The sequence below is a fragment of the Magnolia sinica genome, chromosome 18, assembly GCF_029962835.1.
Source record: "Magnolia sinica isolate HGM2019 chromosome 18, MsV1, whole genome shotgun sequence".
Classification (NCBI taxonomy): domain Eukaryota; kingdom Viridiplantae; phylum Streptophyta; class Magnoliopsida; order Magnoliales; family Magnoliaceae; genus Magnolia; species Magnolia sinica.
The window spans coordinates 40,421,223-40,444,101 of record NC_080590.1 but is presented as its reverse complement, the minus strand read 5'-3'; the positions used below and the strand labels follow the sequence as shown (position 1 = coordinate 40,444,101).

Below are 22,879 nucleotides of genomic sequence, written 5' to 3'. Positions count from 1 at the left end.
ATTGATTTTCTCCTGCTGTTCAACAAATGACAAGTGATATTAGGCAGTAGGTACCATCTCTGCAACAAATGCAATAAAATTTCTAGGTGTGTTTGGATGCAGTGACGAATCGAATTGCTATTACTAGCCTAATGAAGTTGAAAGAACAAAACTGCAATATCCTTAGCACTGATATCAAAAGGGGGCAGCCATTTCGTTAAAGTTTCGAGTTGGGACTGGAAAGAAACTCAACCCTCCTGATTAAATCTAGGGTTTTCCAATTCAATTCACTTGTACATCCAAACACAACTGTTGTTTGATATAATTAGTGGAATTCATCATTGGAAGATTAGAGAGGAAGAAATCATCCTGGTAGCATCCCCACTTAAAACTTGGGAGAAGATTGACCCTCATTAAAGCGTCTAAGCTATTTCTTTTTCAAGTGTCCAGAATCAGTCTTGAAAAGATTGGATCACCTTACAAGTAGGGGTGTACATCAAGTCGAACCGAGTCAAGCTGGCCTCAGCTCGACTCGGCTCGACCACTGGTTGACCTCAAGCTCGAACTCGGCTCGGCTCAATCCTCGAGCCTGATTGGCCAGCTCGACTCGGTTTGGTCAGCAGCTCGAGCTGAGTTCGCCATTGAGGCATTTCCACGAACACCTGAACTGCAACTTCAAAATCCCACTGTTTTACAAACAGAAGCAATGGCACCTTCTAAGCAACATAAAAACCAATAAAAACAAAGAGAAAAAGGGTATTTGTTTCATGTACATACCTTCCTTGCCACAAGCCACATTTCATTGAGTTATTTTATCAAACAGTTGGTGAGCAACATCAATAGCAAAGTAACCGAGTCACCAACTGGTTGGATCGAGTTCGATTCGAGCTGGATTCGATCCGAGTTGAGCTGGGGCCTGCTCGAACTCGGCTCTAACTCATTTTCGAGCTCAAAAAATCAGCTCAACTCGGCTTCGAACTGAGTCACAAATCGAGTCGAGCGAGCTAACTGAGCTAGCTTGGTTCGTGTACACCCCTACTTACAAGGGATTTCTTATGGCAGTGAGCAGCCGAAAAGAACAAGTTTCATCGGGTGGGTTGGGTGGAGGGTTGCAAACCTTACATGAAAGGGGGAACAAGCATAAAAAAATCTGGCTAACAAAGCTTTGGTTGACGACATGGCTACGGAGGTTTGGGACGAAAGAGGGAAGCCAATGGAAGAGGAGAAGTTATTGTCAAGAAAAATGGAGCAAATAAAAGGGGATGGGAATCCGGAGATCATTGTTTTTAACAAAGCAACAGGATTGTGAAAAGACACTGCTAAACTCAGTAGGCAATTTTTGAAGTGGTCAGTTTGGCTCTTGCAGATGAGAAAATGATTAGATTTTTAGAGAATGTTTGGTTGGAGGATCGAAAGCTTAGAGAGGATTTTCCACATTTGGCAAAGCATAGCCACAGATGGAGGAATTACAGTTGACATATGCTGTACTTCAGGGAATGAGGCGGACGAAGAGTAACTCGTATCCTTTTTGAAACAATGACTTGGCTCATCGACAAGACGGATTTATAAGTTCAGTCCTTTCATAAATTGTTTGAGGGATATTCTTTAATCACAGATATTGCGCACACTTCCTTCTTGAGGTATTGTGGAGCACCTCCTAAGATCACAGTCTTTGCAAGGTTGGTGGGATGGAACAAGGTGCTCACCATCAGTATCTTATGGAAGAAAGGGATGGTTATTGTTAAAATATGCCCCTGGATTGCTATATCCAGTCTGTTTGGCACACCCGGCCAATCCTGGGATTAAACCTTCTCATCCCTTCCAATCCCTCAAACAAAACACGTTCCACGCAAATTTGAAAGGATTAGGGTGGATTGGATGGGATTTAAAGGTAATGATGGTGTTGTCAGTGGATTGTCTTAAGATCCATGTAATTGGAGTCCTTTCATAAATTGTTTGAGGGATATTCTTTAATCACAGATATTGCGCACACTTCCTTCTTGAGGTATTGTGGAGCACCTCCTAAGATCACAGTCTTTGCAAGGTTGGTGGGATGGAACAAGGTGCTCACCATCAGTATCTTATGGAAGAAAGGGATGGTTATTGTTAAAATATGCTCTCTTTGTATGTAAAACGAGATGTAGATCATCCATTCATTCATTGTCTTTATGCAAGGAAAGTATGGGAAAGCATTTTTTCCAGTTTCGAGGTGAAATGGGTAATTTCCTGCTCAATAAAAAGTTTTATATGCTTGCCGAGTGGAGGGAGCTCTGGCAAAAATGGCAAAGGATGTTGGAGGATGGCTCTTTTGTAGATTTTTGGGAGTTATGGGAGGAGCGAAATAATCATCGTTTCCAGAACATTAGGGAAGCTCCAGAGGTTTTTAGGAGGGCTACGGTGGATGGGGACCGATTTTAACAGGGGATGTCGCTCAGAATCTTCTGTATTGTTAGGCTCACTTGACGGTTGTATTTCTTTGGGCCAGTTTCGGCCTTTTTTCCAATAAATTTTTTAATGTTCAATAAATAAAAATATAAATCATCATTGGAAGACTTTTTTCTTCTTTTTTTTTTGGTTTTGATTTATACTTATATTTATAAATATAAATATAAATATAAATATAAATATATTTATTCCTATATATTTATAAATAATTTTCTTCCTGTACATTATTAATAAATATAAATAATTTTCATCCCTTTTTTTTGGATATTTATAAATATAAATATATTTATATTTATAAATATAAATATATTTATTCCTATACATTTATAAATAATTTTCTTCCTATATATTTATAATAAATATAAATAATTTTCTTCCTATACATTATTACTAAATATAAATAATTTTCTTCCTTTTTTTTGTGGTTTTGATTTATATTTATATTTATATATATAAATCATCATTACAGTCATAATCACATTGACTGTCATACATTTCAATGGTCTACAAACACTAAGGAAAATGTCCAAACACAATAAAAAAATGGAATCTTGTTTTAGAAAATATTGCCATGATACAAGGTGCATTCATAGGCTAGCGTGTGCAATGCTCACAGAAATATGATGAAAAAAAAAAAAAAATCTATTCAATCAAGGATTATGACTAAAAAAATCCAAGTCCTGTGGCTTGCATTATTCTTTTTTACGTTTTAGGGAACATACTATGCAAATCTGCAATCCGTTATTCGGAGGAAAGAAAAAAGGAAAAAAAAAAAAAAAAAAAGGAATGCATGTAGAATACCCTATTACACATGAAGCGGTTCCCTCACCAATGTCATATATATGTAGCAAACAACTATACAAAAGACATCAGATGTTTTCTCTTGCCCAAAGAATATGAACTGCCTCCAGTTCATGCGAAGGACTCCACTTTCCAAGTCATTCCTCTCCACCAATACCGGCAGCTACACTCAGTCCTCATTGACCATATGGAAATCAGCATTTGATGGAAGCAGTCCTGCAAAAAGATCATTTTTCAGAAAACAAGTGGTGAAGACCAAAACAGTACAGAATAGAAAAGCAACAAGTAGGGAAGAGAGAGAGAGAGAGAGAGATGAACAAATCCTCGATTCAAACCTGGTCAAGCTTTTCAGGCTTGTAGTCAAGCCATCAAAATCATTTTGCATGATTGCTTCGGTTTTGGACTTGTCAACAGCCCCTGACTCTAGGGTGTCACTTATGAACTGAAGACCCTGGAAGAGAAAATAGACGTGATTACACATCAAATCAAGATAAGGACCTTGTAATTTATTGCCTTCAGTCCTTTTTTTTCCCCCTTCTAATTTCACTTAGGGAGTGTTTGATTTTTCAATTACACATGAAAATAGGTTATATTTACTGACATGGGTAAATACATGAAATTGCAGCAGTAATATCACAGTTGACATTGACAGAGAGTTTGTTTGGAAAGCTTAGGGAATTCATCCATACGATTTTCACATTTAAAAATTGTGGGGCCCACCATGATGTATGTATCTTATCCACATTGTCCATTCATTCCGCCAGCTCATTTAAGGGCATGAGCCAAAAAACAAGGCATCTTTGAAGCTCAAGTGGACCACACCATAGGAAATGGTAGGAAACGCCTAATGTTGAAAATTTCTTGGGGGCCACAGAAGTTTTGGATCAAGCTGATATTTGTGTACACCCTTCATACCTATCAACGTGATCTTCCGAACAGGTTGGATGATAGATACACATCCCCGTGGGCCCTAAGAAGGCTTTAATTTTGGAACGGTCAACGTCATTAACCACCCTGTTTCCTGTGGTGTGGTCCACTTGAGCTTCCGATCTGCCTCATTTTTGGGCACAGCGCTTAAAATGAGATGGCAAATTGGATGGACAGCATGGATTACACACATACATCACTGTGGGACCCACGGGTTTTAATAGCACCCAATCCATGTTGGATTCCATGCGGTAGGACACTATTTCCTAGGAGTAATTATGTCGGTATTTTCCTCTTAAACAAACACCCTTCAAAAGTCATTATTACCTGTTTACCCATAGTTACATATGTAAATGAAAAAACAAACACCCCCTAAAATCTCAACTGACATATCAGTTAGTGTGTATATATACACACTAACATAGAAACAATCAACTGAATCCTTGCAGTTGAGATCTATGGGAATGATACATCATGTTCAATGGGTTGGATGACTTGATTAGCGGTATGCTGATGAAAATTCCAGTAGCTGTAAACAATGCAAAGACATGGATTTTCCAATGCCAACAACAATAACAGAGATTAATAAGAAACCTTTGGACTATTGGTCTCTCCAAATCCAAGGAAAGCACGCTTGTTAGCAGGCTTTGGAAGACTCTGCAAGATCACGTTGATCAAATGAATTAGATTTTAACACAGTTGGGTGCACAATATGCTGATTTAAATTACTCAAACCATAGATTATACTAATGCAGCAATTTCCCTAACAATTTCAACATGAGTATTGAAATAACCTTGACATCGAAATACCCACGCTCTTATTGAGTACTTAATATAAGGAAGAGCTAAATAACAATAAATCCCTTGGTTGAGATTCTTCAGATTTTTTTGCTTTTTTTTTTTTTTTTTTTCATTTACATTTCTCTTAGTTAGTGAATTTCTGTAGGAGATTTAGAGGTTCACAGCCAATATGATCATGGGTTTTTGCATTCCTAACAAACATTTCATCTCCTACCAAAAGTATGTATTGCATTCCTAACAAACATTTCATCTCCTACCAAAAGTATGTTAAGTGTTGAACGGCAGTAGGAGATTTAGAGGTTCACAGCCAATATGATCATGGGTTTTTGCATTCCTAACAAACATTTCATCTCCTACCAAAAGTATGTTAAGTGTTGAACGGCAACCAGTTATCCTCTTTTTTCACTTCATGGTGAATTTGTAGTCACAAGTTATGGACTCATCATTTCCTTAAGTTAGCAAAGGTACAACTTACAAACAGAAAGTCAACTAATATCCATGTTGACAATAGACGTGTCACAGTTTCCCATCACCCATCTGCCAGTATGATATCCTGTTAGTAGGCTGATGTCAGCCAACATAAGCACACTTGCATGTACAAGAGATTAAAGGAGACGCAGGCGTGATTCACAAGCCTTAAATAAGCAGATTGGTCAAGTACACACACACACACACACAAGAGAGAGAGAGAGAGAGAGAGAGAGGGAGGGAGGGAGAGAGAGAAAGAGAGAGAGATTCACAAGACAAAATAAGCGAGGAGCTGGAAAGCAGATTGGTCAAAGGACCTCACAATACAGGATATTAACAGAGAGACGACAACAAATGGACACAATCGATAGGTGAACATGTTTGCTTGTCAGGAACATCTAATCTAAAGAGAGAGAGAGAAAACAAATCGCAAGCATGCACGCACACAAAGAGGACCTGACCAACCACAAGTCTACCAGCTACTGAACATCAAAACTTCAATTTCAAAGAGCAGCAATTTTGGGTATTTTGGAAGGGGAGTTTATGTCACTCATAATCTTTCAATAATAATAATAATAAGAGTTTATGTCGCACATAATCTTTCAAAAAAATAATAAAAAAGAGTTTATGATGCTCATAGAGGACATCCGCAAGAGATGCCTTGAATGCTTTACTCATTTCCCTGTCAAATGCTTCTGCTATTGGAGAGTTTGCCCCCATCAACCTCCTGGGTGTGCAAAAATTTATTGCACAAGGTTTTCACCTTGCACATGAATTGCCCCTAATCAAGGTCACTTTGCATGACAAGTCTTTGATGGGTTGTAACCGGAAAATGAAGTCACTGAGTTGGCACATAAAACTTCCAATGGAGAAACTGGTGGGAATTTTGGCTCAATCATCGGATGTGTATCAAGGTGTGGCAGGCTAAGAAATAAATGCAAGTTATAATCAAATGTTTTTTTCTCTTTCTCCAAGATGCGGATGATATTATCTTCTTGCGCTGAGTACTTGTGTTTGGAATTCTCCCTGGGTGCAGATCAGGAAAGCTTGCCCTATGGGATGAATTCCAAGGTTCACGTCATCAAGGGGATAACTGAGAACATCTTTCTCACACAGATGTTCATCCCAGAAAACCAAAGCGACGCAACTGCTTGTGACTCATGATGAGAACTACCACCCCAAGATGGTCAACAAAGCCATTTTGTAGAAACCAGTGTATTAAATAGCATGGTAGCGTAGCGTGTAGCGTACGCTACATAGCGTAGCATACAAAAAACGCTACGTAGCGTGCGGAATAGCGTAAATACGCAGTAGCGTACGCTACCAGGGCTGTAGCATACGCTACACATAAGTAGTGTGTAGCGTATATAGCGTACGCCTCAAGGCTACCGTAAGAATTTTAAAATAAAAGTCATTTTAGTTAAAAACTTGTTTTTAAATGGTGATGACTGGCCATCTTTCCTTTTGAGTAGGTGGTGTTAGACTCATATTATAAGTCTTTTTTTTAAAACTTAAAACAATCGTATTAGGGCTTTCGAACAACCCTATTGCAGTGCCATAGCAACCGCAAGTTCCCCATTTTTGAAGCTTTGATTCCAAGATTTCGAAGAGCCCTTTCTCAAATCCGATTTTTGGAGTTCAATCGGAATTACAAGAGCATCATCTTGCTGGAATTTCAAGAGCATTGAAGCCCAAACAAGTGAGAAATCGCGTATCCCTATTTTCGCAGCCGCGTAGACACGTAACTCTCAAAAATCAATTTTCAGTTGATTAAATCTCTATTCAAGGTATGTTTGAGCCCTTTAATCATTGTTAATGAGTTTTATTTTTATTTATACTAAAATGTTGTGTTATTTTTTCATTTTTTTTCAATTTTTTTTCTTTTTATGGGGGTTGTGGTGTCTATGGCATGGATTTGACTCATCCAACCATCACGTGGGACACATGCGTGGGGTCCACTGTAGTGTTCTATGCCACGGCCCACATGTGTGGGGGTCCTCTGTGGTGTTTTATGCCATGACCCACATGCGCGGCCATGGCCCACATGCGTAGGGTCCACTGTGGTGTGTGTATGGCATGGCCCACATGCGTGGGGTCCACTGTTGTGTGTGTATGGCATGGCCCACATGCGTGGGTCCACTATGGTGTGTGTATGGCATGGCCCACATGCGTGGGGTCCACTGTAATGCATGTTTTTTTTTAAGAATGTGACTGTTATATATTTTGCTTTTTTCTAACTATTTAATATTTATCATATTTTTCTTTCCTTTTTTTATTAAAAAATAGAAGTATTGTGTAGCTTACGCTACACGCTACGGAGGGTTGAACGCTACACAACATGCTACCGCTATTTAAAACACTGGTAGAAACAGCTGCATCAACCTTCCAAACCCTAGAAAATACCTTCCTTTTGTCATTGATTGATCAGACCAAAATGTATCAACTCCGCTTCTTTCTTTTTTCCGAGTAGATCAATCTTTCTTCTTTTTTCGTGCAACGTTTAATGATTATCTAGTGATGGGTTCCCATGGATTCCACGAGCACTATTAAAACATGAATTCCTACGGATTCCATTTCTGGGGTTCTTGTTTGGATGGCAAGTGAATCATCGATGCTACAAAGACTACAAGGCTACAACAGGAGCTCAACGCAGCTGGTGGCTCCGGCTGGGGCTGCTGACACTGCTGGTGGCTCTGGCTAGGGCTGCCAGCACACCTGGTGGCTCCATTTGGGGCTGTTGGTGGCTCCAACCAGGACTGTTGGCACACCTAGTGGTCTCAGGTTGGGGCTACGAACACGCCTAGCAGCTCGGCTGAGGTTGTTGGCCCAACTGGTGGCCTCGGCTGAGGCTACTGGTTTGTCTGGAGGCTTCAACCAAGGCTTCCGGCAATGAGGGTTGGCCTGTCTAAAATATTCAGGCAGATCTGATGCCTAAGATGAGAGATCTGGTGGATCTATGCAATTCTGGGGAGAAATAAGGACCCTGGAGGATCATGTGTCCAAGGATTTTGATGATGGAACTCTGTGAGAAGATGATGGGAGAAGGTTTATCCAGTTTTCATCTTCACACAGTTTTTGAAGAAAAAGGAGTAACTGTGATGAAGAAAAGAAGATGGGAAGGAAATATGAAGAAGAAGAAAGAGGGGAGGGAGGTAGATGGACATAAAAAAGAAAACAAAAAATAAAATCAGAAGGGCTCTAATACCATGTAGACTTAAAAAAAGGAAGTGAAAGAAGCAAGCTTAATGATCTATCCTCTAAGAGATAAGCTCAAAATGATATAATGAAATAAAAAAGCTTCACAATAATCTTCCAATGATAAGGTGCTCTGATGGAACATAGCGTAATGTGCACTCTAAAAGTTTTAACTGTTTAATTCATAGTACTCCAAAAGCAACTACAACAACCTTCCCATAAGAGTTTGCTAATTTATAGACGCACCTGAAAACAAGAAGTAGTAGTTGCTTACAAGTTACAACCAAGATGAAGACTTTAATAAACAAAAGAATTGTAAGGGAGAGTCTATAAAAATGGCATTCAATCCAAAAGAAAGTCCAAGGAAGATGCACAAATCTGACAGGAGATGAAGAAAAGTGGGAAAAAGAAAAAAAGAGGAAAAAAGAAAAACCAGCCATGGCCCATGACATCGACAAATTAGCAATTGAGCTAGATGACTATTGTCACTTCATAACAAATCTTGCCATCCAACTTAATCAACAAATTAGTGATTGAGCTAGATGAGTAATGTCACTTCATTATAAATCTTGCCATCCAACTTAATCAAGATCCTGTTTGATGGATTTTGGCCTGAGATTGTATTTGGTAATGAAATTTGCACATGTTTAGGAGCTACCTAAAAAATGCTACGAGACACCCGCCTGTGAGTAACTCAGTTCAAGTCGCATCATGCATGGTTCTAAGACTCACTGACTCGACTTGAAACTCGGCCAAATCAACTCGGCCCAACGAGACGTCTTTAAGAACCTTGGTCAAGATCTTGACTTGGTCTAGGCTTGACACAACTCATTGAGTCAGCTCAACAACTCAGCCAACACAGTGTGACTTGAGTTGAGTCAGTCACCCAGTCTGCAGCCTTTTAAGAAATAAAATTAGTGATTGAGCTAGACAAGCATTGCCAATTTTATAATAAATCGTGCCATCCGATTTAACGAAGCTCTAGTTTGTTGGATTTTGAAGTGAGATGGTATTTGGTAATGAGATCTGCAAGTTTTTAGGAGATACCATGTGATCCAATTACCCTGCAAAATCTATTAACTACATGCAGACATATTCAGGAGAACAAGAACATCACAAACGGAAATTCCAAACAAGAACACAAAAGCAGGACAATCCACATTCACCAAAAACTTCAAGCATGTGTTCAACATGTATGCGGATCGTAAAAAAGATAAATAATATATAGTACTGCTAATTCAAACCTGTAGAAATTCGCCCATTTTCCCATCTTTTCCACCAGCATACTGGCATAGGTACAGCACACCAGCATTTGCAAAATCCTGTTATAATTATTTGGTCAGCATTTCTGCAATATAGAGAATAAGAGAAATACAAACACAAACTACAGTCCTTTTAATGGTGGTGTTGACTTATTATCAACGAGAAAATGAAGTACAATAACAGGTATGTTATGTCATGATAAACAGTGTGGATAGCAAACAGCAAACAAGAACACTCAAGTATGGCAACATGATGACATTATATCTATATATATATGGTACCATGAGGTCAAGCTCTGTGGGGCCCACCGTGATGTGTGTCGAACATCAACACTGTGCATTTGATGGGTCCCCTTTAGGTTATGGGATATCCCAAAAATCAGCTGTATACAGAACTCAGGTGGGCCAAAACATCTGAAAACATGTGAAGCCATGCCTAAAACATATAAAAGCACTTGGTAGGGCTCACCTAAGTTGTGGATGCTGCTGAAACTTGGTGTGACCCCTCGTGCAAGTGGGACACACATAATGGATGGGCTGGATTTGTGAACCACATCTCGGTGGGCCCAATAAATAACTATGAATGTTTTAATGGGAGGGTAACCCCTCTCAACTGCTGTATGTGGTGTGGCCCACCAAAGCCATGGATTGACTTGATTTTTAAGCATGTGCCCCACCATGGAATGATGCATCTAATTGATGGGGTAAATGTTCGACACACATCACAGTGGGGCCCACACAGCTCAACCTCATGGAAAGTTCCCATGAGGTCGACCTCATAGTACCATTTCCCTATGTGTGTGTGTGTGTGTGTGTGTGTGTGTGTGTGTGTGTGTGCATATACATATATGTATGTGTATGTGTGTGTGCGTGTGTAGCAGATAAAAACCATAGTGCAGTGAGAATCATGATGTTATAGGTTGATACCTTAGTATCTGATTCAACCTTGGTAGAGGTGGAAGTCACGGTCCTGCTCGTGGTTCTAGTCATAGCATTAATTGTAGACAAAGACAAGGTGGCTTGATCTTGGAACAAAAGGATAAGCTTCAATTTACTCATTGTGGTTGTACCCGCATATGAGAAGGGCCCGTTGAGATCTTTCAGTGAATCTTGCATTGGCTACTGCCCATTCTACTACTAGCTCAGTTGGAAATGTTCTAATTCCATATAGCACTCATACACATTGGTTTGGGCGTGGTGTGCCGAAACAGTTATGTAACGGTTTCAGTAGTGCCCATTATGCAATACAAGTGTGTAACAGGCGCCCTTTAAAAAATTACATTGTAACGGCCATTACGAGGGCCATAATGACCGTAACTCCCATAACAGTTATCGGGCAAGTGAAGAGCTTGATTTTGTACTCATTGTGGTTGTACCCACATACGAAAAGGGTTTGTCGAGATCTTTCAGTGAATCTTGCATTGGCTATTGCTCATTCTACTACTAGCTAAGTTGGAAATGTTCTAATTCCATATAGACTCATACAAATTGGTTTGTGCATGGTGTGCCAAAACAGTTATGTAATGGTTTTGGTAGCGCGCATTATGCGATACAGGGGTGTAACAGGCACCCTTAAAAAATTACATTGTAATGGCCGTTACAAGGGCCGTAATGGTTGTTACCCCTGTAACGGTAATTGGGCAAGTAAAGAGCTTGATTTGTTTTAGTTTAGACTTTAAGTTACTTAGTTTACATTTTTTTTTTCTTTTTTTTAAAGGTAACACTACCAGGGATTGAACCTTGGATCACTCACACACACTACACTTTCTACCAGGCTCATATAGTGATGCACATATTTAGAATCACCAATTCTGCCTCTTTAGGTTGTCCACTGTAAGAATTGTTTGTTGCAGCTACCCACACGAAAGCCTACATTCTAGGAGGGATGACTTTTCCGAACATAAGGACAGGGGCGGCTAGTAGATATGTTGCCACATAACTTCAGCAGAAATGACTTGGAAGAAAGATGCCCCCTTGGGACCATTTCCAATATTTCCAGTCCTTGCATGAGAGGTCAACATAGGGTTTGTTATTACAAGCCCACTGTAAGAATTGCTTGCTGCAGCTACCCACACAAAAGCCTACACTCTAGGAGGGATGAGCTTTCCAAACACAAGAACAGGGGCGGCTAGTAGATATGTTGCCGCATAACTTCAGCAGAAATGACTTGGAAGAAAGCTGCACCCATGGGAACGTTTCCAGTATTTCCAATCTTTGCATCAGAGGTCAACATAGGGGGTTTTTTCTTCTTTTTTTTTTTTTTAAGACACAGGGTGTCCCCACCTCTTTTTGAAGTGAGACTAATCCATGCGGATACACGCAATCACCCACAACCACGTGTATCGAGTAAAGGCAAGGAGGGGAATCGAACCCTCACCTGTAAGGAGCAAACCTACGGTCAACATAGGGTTTGTTATTACAACAACGTTTGTAATTCTTCCTCTAAGGATCTCCATAGGGGTTACCTCATTATCAAAAATCGTCTTATGTCTCTCCTTCCAAATTCCACATGAATGCAAGTGGAACAGATTCCATACAATGTTTCCTATAGTTAAAAACTGTGATAAACCAACATTTTTTTCATTAAAGTTTATTTCACTTAACTTCAATAGTCCTGCATTGAAAATCATAGCAGGTGGATCTAGGGTTACAACTGCAGAACAAGTCTTCCACTTCAGCCGTTGAACTAGTAACCAGAATGGAGGAATATTCAGCTAACTCCTGCTGAGAAAACCATGTTTACAAATAAAATCCCTCCATAATTCTTTGAATGACGCCTAACGAAGCCTCCAAATCCTATTGTTTGTCAATCACCATCACAAACTTATCCAATCAACTCCAAGAAAGACAAACCTTCAAGACCTTCCGATCACCTTCCAGCCAGCCAGCTGCGCTTTATTTTCCTCCCAAAAGCTCTCAAGAGGACAAGTGACGGAGGGCAGAGAGGAGGGCACTAGGCAATTGATGGCTTGATTTTTGAATGTTCTTTTGCTGATATGTATAGAAGTCCCAAAAGCTTTTACATTATGTAAAACCCTTTAATAAGGAAAAAAAAAAAAAATCCAACCTGAGGATATTTTTCCATATTGGTCCATTACTACAAAGTACTCATGAAATGTGAAATGTGGCTGACTGCCACCTTCTTGTGATTGCCAAAGTAGCTTACTGCTACTTCCAAACAACGTGTGATTATTAGAGCCACCTCGCAAAGACGTGGGCTCAAACTACACGAGAATGGTTCAATCATTCGTTGAACAGCATCGAGGTTTTAGAGAACCTAAATTTGTGGGTCAATGACATCCCCTACACTCTGAAACCTCTTTGGGAGACAATTCCAAAGGAACAACGGCATCCTAGAATTGTGTCAAAGCAACCGTGTATCTCTAGCACCTATTAAAGTAGTCCATGCAAAAAAACAGACTTCCAAGACGCAAACTTGCTCTTTTTCAAGTTTTCTTTTGCAATTCATTAGAACCTCCAGTATCATTGTTGCAGTTTGATTTATGCCACATTGAAGTGGTACCAGGAAGTAGATTGCCGTTGGTAAGAGTTCCATCATCAGAGGTAGCTGGAAGGAATGGGATTACAGTTTCAGAAAATTCTTCTTGCAGCTCTTGCTATAGTTTGGAATATAAGGACTCCCGTTCAAGGTTATAAATATCAGGATCAGTCCACATCGGCCAGCCCCAAAAATGATACACCATATGAATCAGACAGTATTGGTGCCCAAGGTATGAACCAGACCCAAAGTGACAAAATCAGTAAACCCTCAACAGGTACATAATGGTTTCTAATCCTAAGAAACTTTGAACCAAGTGATATTCTGCACTTCATAGTAATAACAAGAAATTTGCCAGAGTTTGAATCAAAACATGAGTTACAATGCCAGCCTATTTTACTTGGACATGGAAGCATTTGAACAGAAACATGAGTTACAATACCAGCCTATGTCACTTGAACATTGAACACCAAAATGGACCAAGCTTCCGATAAAGACATTAGGACTTCTGAACAACTCACATGTTTAAATAGTTAAGAGTGTGTATGTGACCAAGTTTTAGCGATATGAAGAAAGATGAGGAAATGATAATGTTTCTCCTCTTTTTCCTTGCCGAGGACAAGAAAAGTCATGAGGATTAAACGCAAGTATGACACTTATTTGCAAAGTTTTCAGGTAGTGTAGAACCAACTACCATTCCGTAATGAGGCTAGGATCCTAGAACCACAGTACAGTCCAATCGAAACAGAGGCAAAACCATAATCATTCTCTATGTATACTTCTAAATAGTAATTTGTAATTAGCAGACATCTTCATTTAGCAAGTTTTCACTCTTTGAATCCGCAAAGAAATCACAGTATGTGCATCCACATTTGCGAATGCATTATTAGAACCCATACATGTATCAAACAGTGAATAATCATATTTTCTTCATAAACATCAACTGGTATAAGCAAACAGAATAAGCAATATATCACATTGTAGATAAAGCACCAAATAAGATTTTGGTTTCATCCTATCATTTTATACAAAGTACAGAGTCCAGGCCACAGCTCACCTGCTTGTCTTCCAAGGTACAGATTTTTCCATCCTGAAACAAGAGAAGTGAAATTAACATGAATTATCAATGTCACTTAGTAGGACTATATAAATTGAACTTACCTTCTCCAAAACAAAAAACTCACCAGCCCACAGACCATCTTCTGCAGTGCTTCTAAGTCATACCCAATTTGAGAAATATCACCACGTACAAGAGTAACCTGTTTGACAATATTTTATATTGTCACCTCAAAAACTGAAAACTCAAAAAAAAAAAAAAAAAGGCTCCTTCTCTGCACTGTTGTGAACATGTTCTAAAGGTACTCCTATTCTTGTCCATCTGCATCAACATGAGGTCCTGATCCACTCACGTGAGCTTGGAACTGCAGGAAAATGGAGAGTTATTAATGGAAGGTACCTCATTTTTAATCAGTGTTGACATTTCCTTCTGCTCATCCAGTTTCCCATCCAGGTTCTCGATTCGCTGCGTCAAATGCCTCTTAGTAGCCTGACCAGCAAAAGGGGCACATACCATTCCAACATTATTATGATGCTCGAAGAGAAAATTGTTCAAAATGAAGTACATTTAGAAGTAAATATCTGGTCAAGTTTCCAAAATGTGCAATTAAGATATCAACTGGATAGTAAATCAACAGAAGCTGAAAGTAAAGACGGAAGAAGAAAAGTTTTTCTTCTGCAGTAATTGGTTTGAGAGCATGGAACCACAATTAAATTGTACTAACAAACTTCAAATACACATCAATTTACTAAATATAGGATTAACTTATGGGCAATGGTCCAATGCCCCTGGGCCATAGAAGATGTTACTTCAAAATTGTGGCATATGTAGACAACATCTCGACGGTCAACATTGTGGGCTCCACTGTTGATTGGCCACTGACCAAAAAATTGCCTTGATCAAATAAACCTGATCAATGAACTTCTTTCCCATTTAATGTAAGCCATAGGCAACTGCTTTAGTGTCCATTTGCACACCATCGATTATACAGCTAGGATCATCCAATTATGGTGAGTCTCATCTAGGATGCATCACCATGAGACCTCCTCAATAAATGGTCCAGATCTCATCTACTTCTGCCACATGTTTGCTAAATGATGTGGAGGCCATGTTCAAAATATTGGTATTGCATTACGTATCGCATCCTTGGGATACAGATACGTGTCAGTTATCGCATGGAATATATTGTTTGTATCGGGTAATTGATCGCAATTTTTGGGAAACATGGGGAAGCATTGGGGAAATGGTTGAATTTTTCAATGAAACTTCAAGGATTGTTAAAAAAAGACCTTAATTCACACTTTTAAATCATAACATCTCAAAAAAGAAATGCACATAATAGGTTTCGTTTGCATAGGGTCTTAAGTTATGCGCTGTTTGACTGAACTAATGCAACAATATTCAAATTGAATGCATAACATTTAGAGTGTATGTGATGATCATTCCATCAAACACTCCTAAATATTTCGAAATTAGTTTCAATTGATAGCTAATTAAAGGGAAATTTCAATAAATATATATATATATATATTTATTAAATTTTAATTGTAAATGATTTTATTTTCCGAAAATTGACAAGGACTTGACAAATCAGTAGTTAGCCCTCATACATGCTTGATTTTATATTTGGAGTGCAACATTGCAAGAAATTTCGGAGAAATTGAGAAATTTTCGAATTTTCCCTAATCGGACCACCTAGACTCAAATTTTGAAATTAGAGTGTATGTTATGATCATTTCATCAAATACTCCTAAATACTTTGAGAAGAACCAATGAAGGAAATTTTCAAAAAAAAAAAAAAAAAACATGGAGAACATGAAGAACCAATGGATATTGAAATCAAAGCTCCAACGCCGTGATTTTTCATGCAAAACATGAAGAACCAATGGATTTATAACCATTTGACACTAATTTAACATAACTTCAACAAAAAGAAGGATTGGAAATTGAAAATGCTCACCGGATCGAACATGTGGAATATATCGGCAATACTTGTGCATTTGGTATCGCACAGGTGGGATACAAGATATATCTTGGGATATATTGGCCGATATTGTCGATATTTAAAACATTGGTGGAGGCACAGTTACTCCCCAGCCATCACAGGGCACAGGATCAGCCTCTCTTAACTAACGTAGTGATCACTTATATAGAAACTTACAGTGATTAGATTTAGATATTGCAAAGCCTTTTTTTTTTTTAGAATTCAACATGTGCAACTGAATGTGATAAATGTTGAGGGAGCAGTAGCTTCTTGCAACTAAGCCGTATATGTTATTTCCGATCTAGAAATGAGTTTAGAACATCATAGACTGTGTGTAAACATTTTACATACCACGTGTAAAAAGGACAAAATGTATGGCAAGCAGATTAATACAGTGGTAAAGAAGAGGAAATATGCATGCAGAATCCACATTTCATTACATCATAATGTCGTCCAAATAGTCAGGAAGAATTGTAGTGGAGATTTTATGCATACAAATTGAGGAAACATGGATTATATTCACACAAGCTTTCCATAAAGGGTATATTTTGTTTCATTACTGTAACTGGAGAAAATGTCTTCTTTCTTGTTTTTGAGGCACAAGGCCCAAGGGTCAAAATTAATATCATGAGACAGACTGAATAAATCCAGATCTACACCTCTATAATCAGGTGATTTACGCAATCTCAAAGTTATCTGGCAAGGCAAAGCAGTGATGAAGCATCCCACCAAACACTGGAGGCCATGAATGGACGAGAATATGGATTGAGGACAATCTAAAGTAGAATGTCTTCCAGCTAATTTGCTAACAGGTCATGTCTTGAAAGGGGATAACAATTCTTGAAGCGTATTCGCAGGAAAGGTGTGAGAAAAAGAAAATGGAGATGCCACTTGTTATAGGATTGATTGGTTAAACAGGATTCATAAACCCAAATGCAAAGAGCGGAGACAAGACCATGATGATGATGATGATGTGTTATGTGTGACATTGAAACTTACAGCAAGAGCAGCAGATACTTGCTCCAAATTCTTGTTCAAGCTTGCAACAGCATTTGCCATGTTTTGCTTGGTTACATACATAAGATCTGCAAAGGACAGCCCCTGAGAAATTTCAAACAAAATCAACGAACAAATTAGTGACACAAGTCCCTTCTTTGCATCGAGGAATCACAAGAACATGTTTACTTAAAAACACAAAAAACTGGGTTAAAGTGATATAAGTTATGATGTTGATGCTCATAAAACATTTTTACTAAAGAGAACTGGTAAAGTCCCTTGATATACATTGATACACCATCCTCTAACGGCTCCAGCTTTTAGAGCAACTGATTGTTTCACATGATATCAGAGCAGAAGGTTAAGTGTCCGAAACTCGGAAGCAGCAAATATGCCTCCATAATATATTCTCCCATGGGCGGCCAGGAAAATCAAGTTTGGCCCGGGGACTGGGAAATCAAACCCAATCTGTTTATGATGTGTACCCCTCCACCCTTACCTAATGTGTCATGTTCCCGTGTGGAGCTCCACCTTGCACGTGCGGGGGAGTGTAAAAGTCCCTTGATATACATTGATACACCATCCTCTAGGATGAATACACACAGAGAAATTTCGCGAAAGCAGTTATAAAAAGAATATACATGGAACTCCATCGATGGAAAGCGGACGGTGTTCATATATCAATCTTGAGTTAGAAAAGCTAATGAAAACATGGTGAGAAGACGTACTCTCCACCACATGTATCCATAGCCCAATGCCCCCAAGGCTGCAGCTGGCATCGCAAGGGATGTTATGCTTCCTGGTAAAAGAAACAGATCTACAGTTAATTTATTAAAACCAAATGTTACTCTAAAGGAGAGCACAACATTTGACCAATTCTTTGGATAAAAGATAAACCAACAATAACATCAAAAGTTGAAAATTTTGGAGGGTTAAGCAAGCAAAGATCTAATAATTGGTACGTGCAGTGTTTTGAATAACGCTTGTAGCATAGCGGGTCGTGTATGCTATGTAGCTGCGCCAACACATAGCGCAACCAAAGATCAAGTCTCGTGTTGTGTGCACTATTTGTAGTGTAGCACACGTTATGCGGCTTGTAGCGTATGCAACAGTTAATGCTCCAAAATTTTAAGATTTTGGCCCTATACATTTTTATTGATTGTACACCAACTGGAAGATGGTGGTGTCTCTTCCTCCTCACACATAGCACTAAAGTACAGCAATCCAAACCATTCAAATTGTGAGTCCTATTATGGATAGAGTATGTTTCTAGAATTACACCTATGAGGCAACTGTAGCTATCTCTATAAGTGTGACAAGTATACAGTTGAAGAGTCAAAAGGATATTTAAATGGTGCTGAACAAACAAAAAATCCTATCATTTATAAAAGAAAAGTCTTCCAATTGTAAAGCCCTACCCCTTCAACTTCAAGCCCTGAGCTCTCTACTGCACTTCAGATACAGCCCCAAAACCACATTTTCATTCTAGAAATCCACATAGTCATTGAAGAGGAGATTTTGGCTGATCAATCAGCCCTACAAGAAGGTCCATTTAATGCATTTTCAAGAGCATTGGAACTCAAACAAAGGAAAATATCAAATTTCCCCCTTTTCACGTTCGTACGTCTATGAAGCTCAAAAATTCAGTTTTTTTTATTGATTCTCTTCTCAAGCTTGATAGATGTATGTTAACGAGTCCCTTCTCATTTTGGATGATGATTATGGTTTCTTTCGGGATTTTTTCTTTCTCCTTTTCTTTTTAGGAGGCCATTTCCTATGCAATGTTGTAGGATAGGATTGTTTTGCAACATTTTTCTGTGTGGGGCCTGATGTGGTAAGCGTATGGCATGGCATGCAACCCATCCAACAATCATATGTGGCACCATGCCTCAGTGGAGGTGTTCAGGTGGTTGTGCATTGTTTTCTATGGAGTGACCCACGTGATGGTTGTGCATGGTGATTTTCTTAGAGGGTTCACAGTTTGCCATTTTTTTTTCTACGGTGTAGTACGCTGCCCAATCCAACAGGGGGAATCCAACCATCATGTGGGCCAACCAAGCTATTGCAAAGGCTTTTTGGGTGGTTGTGCATTGATTTTTGTGGTATAGCCCACCTGATGATTGGATAGGCCTGATTTTTATAGCATCCCATCATCAAAATGAAGGCTTTTGCCATTTTTTGCACTTATTTTTATTTTTTGCTATATTTTGTCCTGTTATTTTAATTAAAAATATATATTAGTATCGTATAGGTTAGGCTACACATTGTGGAGTGCTATATGCTACACGCAATTTAAATCATTGAATGTGTGTTAATGAAATAATAACCATGCCATCCATGCCCCATTGTTATCTTTTGAAGGAATAAATAATAAAGACACCTAAATATTTGTTTTAGATATTTCACAGAGGGTGGTAAAAGATACCCATTGAGCTTGAATCTCCATTTAGAATAGTTACTGGCCGTGCTGTGGCTAGTTGTCGGACTTCCATTGCTAACCGGCGCACCTACAAGGCCATCAAGAGAAATCCCAAAAGAAAAATTAAATCAAAACTACATAAGATGATGCCCAGCAGCATGTCTAAGTAAACTGAAAAATAATGTCCCGATGTATTCACCAGAACATTAAAAATATAAAACTTTTCCCTAAGGGTGCATTTGGTTGCACCGAATTTCAAGACAGGTTAGACTGATTAATCATGAAATTTCATGATATGTGGTGCAACCAAACACACCCTTGTAAACAACTATTACAGCATGCAACAAAAACAGCAAGGAACCAAACACAAACTTCTTATCATGTATAATTACCTAAATTTCTATATCAGCACAATGTAGTAGAATTATAGGAATGATCACCACGAAGAAAATTGTAAGACAGACCACAAAACGCTATAGTTTTGGCCATTATAAAATTATAATTCCATTGGTTTTACCAGTAGATGTAATTTGGACAAGGACACGGCTATCAGTGTCAGGCATGGACACAGAGTGCTGGACCAGGTGCCCTTAAAAGTCAGGTTTTACAGCATGTCGGTACAAATATTGAAAATAGTAAATATTATATTTTGATAGTATATTATAATGGCTTCAAGCCCATGGCTCAATGGAAGGTGATCTTCACTTCCACATTGCTTACCTACCAAAGAAATTATATTGCAAATGTTTATATCATTATATGCAAAAGATTCCCAAAAAATAAACCTAAAATCAATTATTTATATGTAAAGAAGCATAAAAGATAATAATAATAATAATACATAGAAAAGGTGCTTCTTATAGGAGTAGTAACCAGGAGTGCTAGACACAAACATCTGTGGACATGGAACAATTTAAAAATAGTGTTGTATCCTTGTCAAAAAGCTTTCCCATTTGCACCAGTAATGTCTGCTCATGAGTAAGAACAAACAAGTTACCTGAGCAGCAAGAGCATCAGAATAGTCAGAATCAGAGTTCGCTTCATCTCCGGATTTATTCTTCAGTAATGCCTATGCCAACAAGACAGACAGAAAAATGTGACAGCTTGCCTATATGTAGTGATAAAAGCAAAGAGGCTTATTGATGGATAAAGAGGAAATATGTATAGCATAATGCAATTTTTTTCTTTGCTCTAACACTCCACACTTACACATCCTACTATGTTTAGCATTAAGTGCAATTTTGGGGCCAAAAAGCTATTCGTTATTCTTTTCTACTAATGTGGAAAAATCTGCAGCTCGATAGATTGGGGGACAAGCCTAGTAGTTTGTACGTGAGTGTCAGAATATCAAGGTCAGGCCTCCAATCATCTGAAATAGTTTAGGTTCTTATTACTGCTAGGGGTGGCAATAGGTGGGCATGAACGACTTTAAGCCCGTTTTTGAACTGATCGTACCAGGTGTATCAACCCAAGCTTATTCAAAAATCAAATTCTGCCGATCCCAGGCCCAGCAGAAGTCCATTGCCCCAGCACTGATCGTGGCATCTACTATTCATTGATATCACGTGAAAATAAAATGGCCTGTCACCACCATAGTGTTGGAGTATGTTATAACTTTTTTAAATATATGTATGTTGTAACTAAGATTTAAATTTGTTGCATCGGGTATTGTATTATTCACCATCAATACGGCCCATTATCGCTCTTTATCGGGCTTTTCCAGGCCGATACAGCCGTATTGGTCACGGATGATTCCGCTATGTATCGGGCAATGCATACCGGTTCCAAACGATACTTTAAACCTTGGTTGTAGCTGAATTCCTAAAATTGTAAAAAAGATCATCTAGAATTTCTTTTAAAAAGACTGAAGATGGCCGAGCCCTAAACAGACAACCAAACAACTTGTCTATTATGCCACATGAGTTTCTTATTTATCCTATCCAAGAGCCCCTTTTTTTTTCTTTTCTTTTCTTTTCCTTTTTGAAGGGCAATCCATCCAAGAATCTGCCCTTCATTTTCTAATAAAAAAATCATTGATCATAAGAAAAAGGTAAAAAGAAAAATCAATAGTGATTCTGTTGGTGGTGGCAGGCGAGCAGGATAAGCCCCACGAGCAGAAGTTATCAAATATGCATTGGGAAGTAAATGATTTCTCCGTAAGATTTTACAGCAAAACAAGGAAACGAAAAGAGCATGAAAACGGAGTTTCACATTCGGAAATGAATTGAATTGCAAAAACTCAGCTTAATCGAGAAGAAGTGACAAGAATTAGCTATTTTTGGTTATTTCCACTCTTACCGAACTAATAATTGCAATTCAATTCAGTAGAGCATCCAAACGCGCCGCAATTAAAATAAGATTTCACGATGCAGTAGATCAACAAAACACAACACAAGCATTTCACAATTTCAGCTAAACGGGATCGAGGAATCGCCTGATGCAGACCTGAAGGTCCCCCAATATTTCCGATAATCGACCGTTTTTCAGCACGATTGAGCCAGTATATCCTACATATATGAACAAAAAGGGGAGAAATTAGACGAAATTACATAAGAAAAAATCAAAGGAAGAGCATTCAAACTCCGTAGATCGCGGGCAATCGTACACAAAAAGGGAGGGATTGAGGTTACCTGCTCCGACCAAGATCAGGATCTTGGAAAGCCCTATTCCGGTTTGCATCGCCATCCCTCTCTCTCAAGCGCGCGAGTCGGTGGGTCCTGGCTCTCTGCTCTGAGTTTGAGTTCGTTTTTGGCAAAAGCTAGCCAACCTGCCGCGAGAATTTATACAAGGGCTAGACTCCTTCCTCACCAGGGGTACCCGGTAAGACGCTCGTTGTTTTGTCTACGTCGCGACTCACGATCTAGCCGCTATCACCGCCCACTGTGGTCCACATGCTGACATGTTCGAGGATTTTAACGGTCCATATTCTTTTTATTATTGTAAATAACGTATTATCCTAGAATCATACTCTTATAATAATCAAAGCCTTTGATCTTTTAATTTGAATTTGAGCTATTGAAAATTTTAGTTTCAGTGTTCAAAATTC

At 38.8% G+C, this 22,879-nt stretch overlaps 1 protein-coding gene across 1 annotated transcript; it reads right to left on the bottom strand.

Moving 5' to 3' along the window:
* Window positions 1-3,081: 3,081 nt before the first annotated feature.
* On the bottom strand, window positions 3,082-22,623 carry LOC131232662 (uncharacterized). Its single transcript, XM_058229056.1, has 13 exons — window positions 22,464-22,623; window positions 22,279-22,340; window positions 20,831-20,902; window positions 19,840-19,921; window positions 18,143-18,213; window positions 17,418-17,519; window positions 14,834-14,923; window positions 14,562-14,636; window positions 14,435-14,467; window positions 9,861-9,938; window positions 4,747-4,809; window positions 3,561-3,676; window positions 3,082-3,441 (listed from the first exon to the last, which is right to left on the bottom strand). The coding sequence occupies exons 1-13, from the start codon at window positions 22,516-22,518 to the stop codon at window positions 3,420-3,422; spliced, it is 921 nt and encodes a 306-aa protein (XP_058085039.1). The 5' UTR covers window positions 22,519-22,623; the 3' UTR covers window positions 3,082-3,419.
* Between the last annotated feature and the right edge of the window lie 256 nt (window positions 22,624-22,879).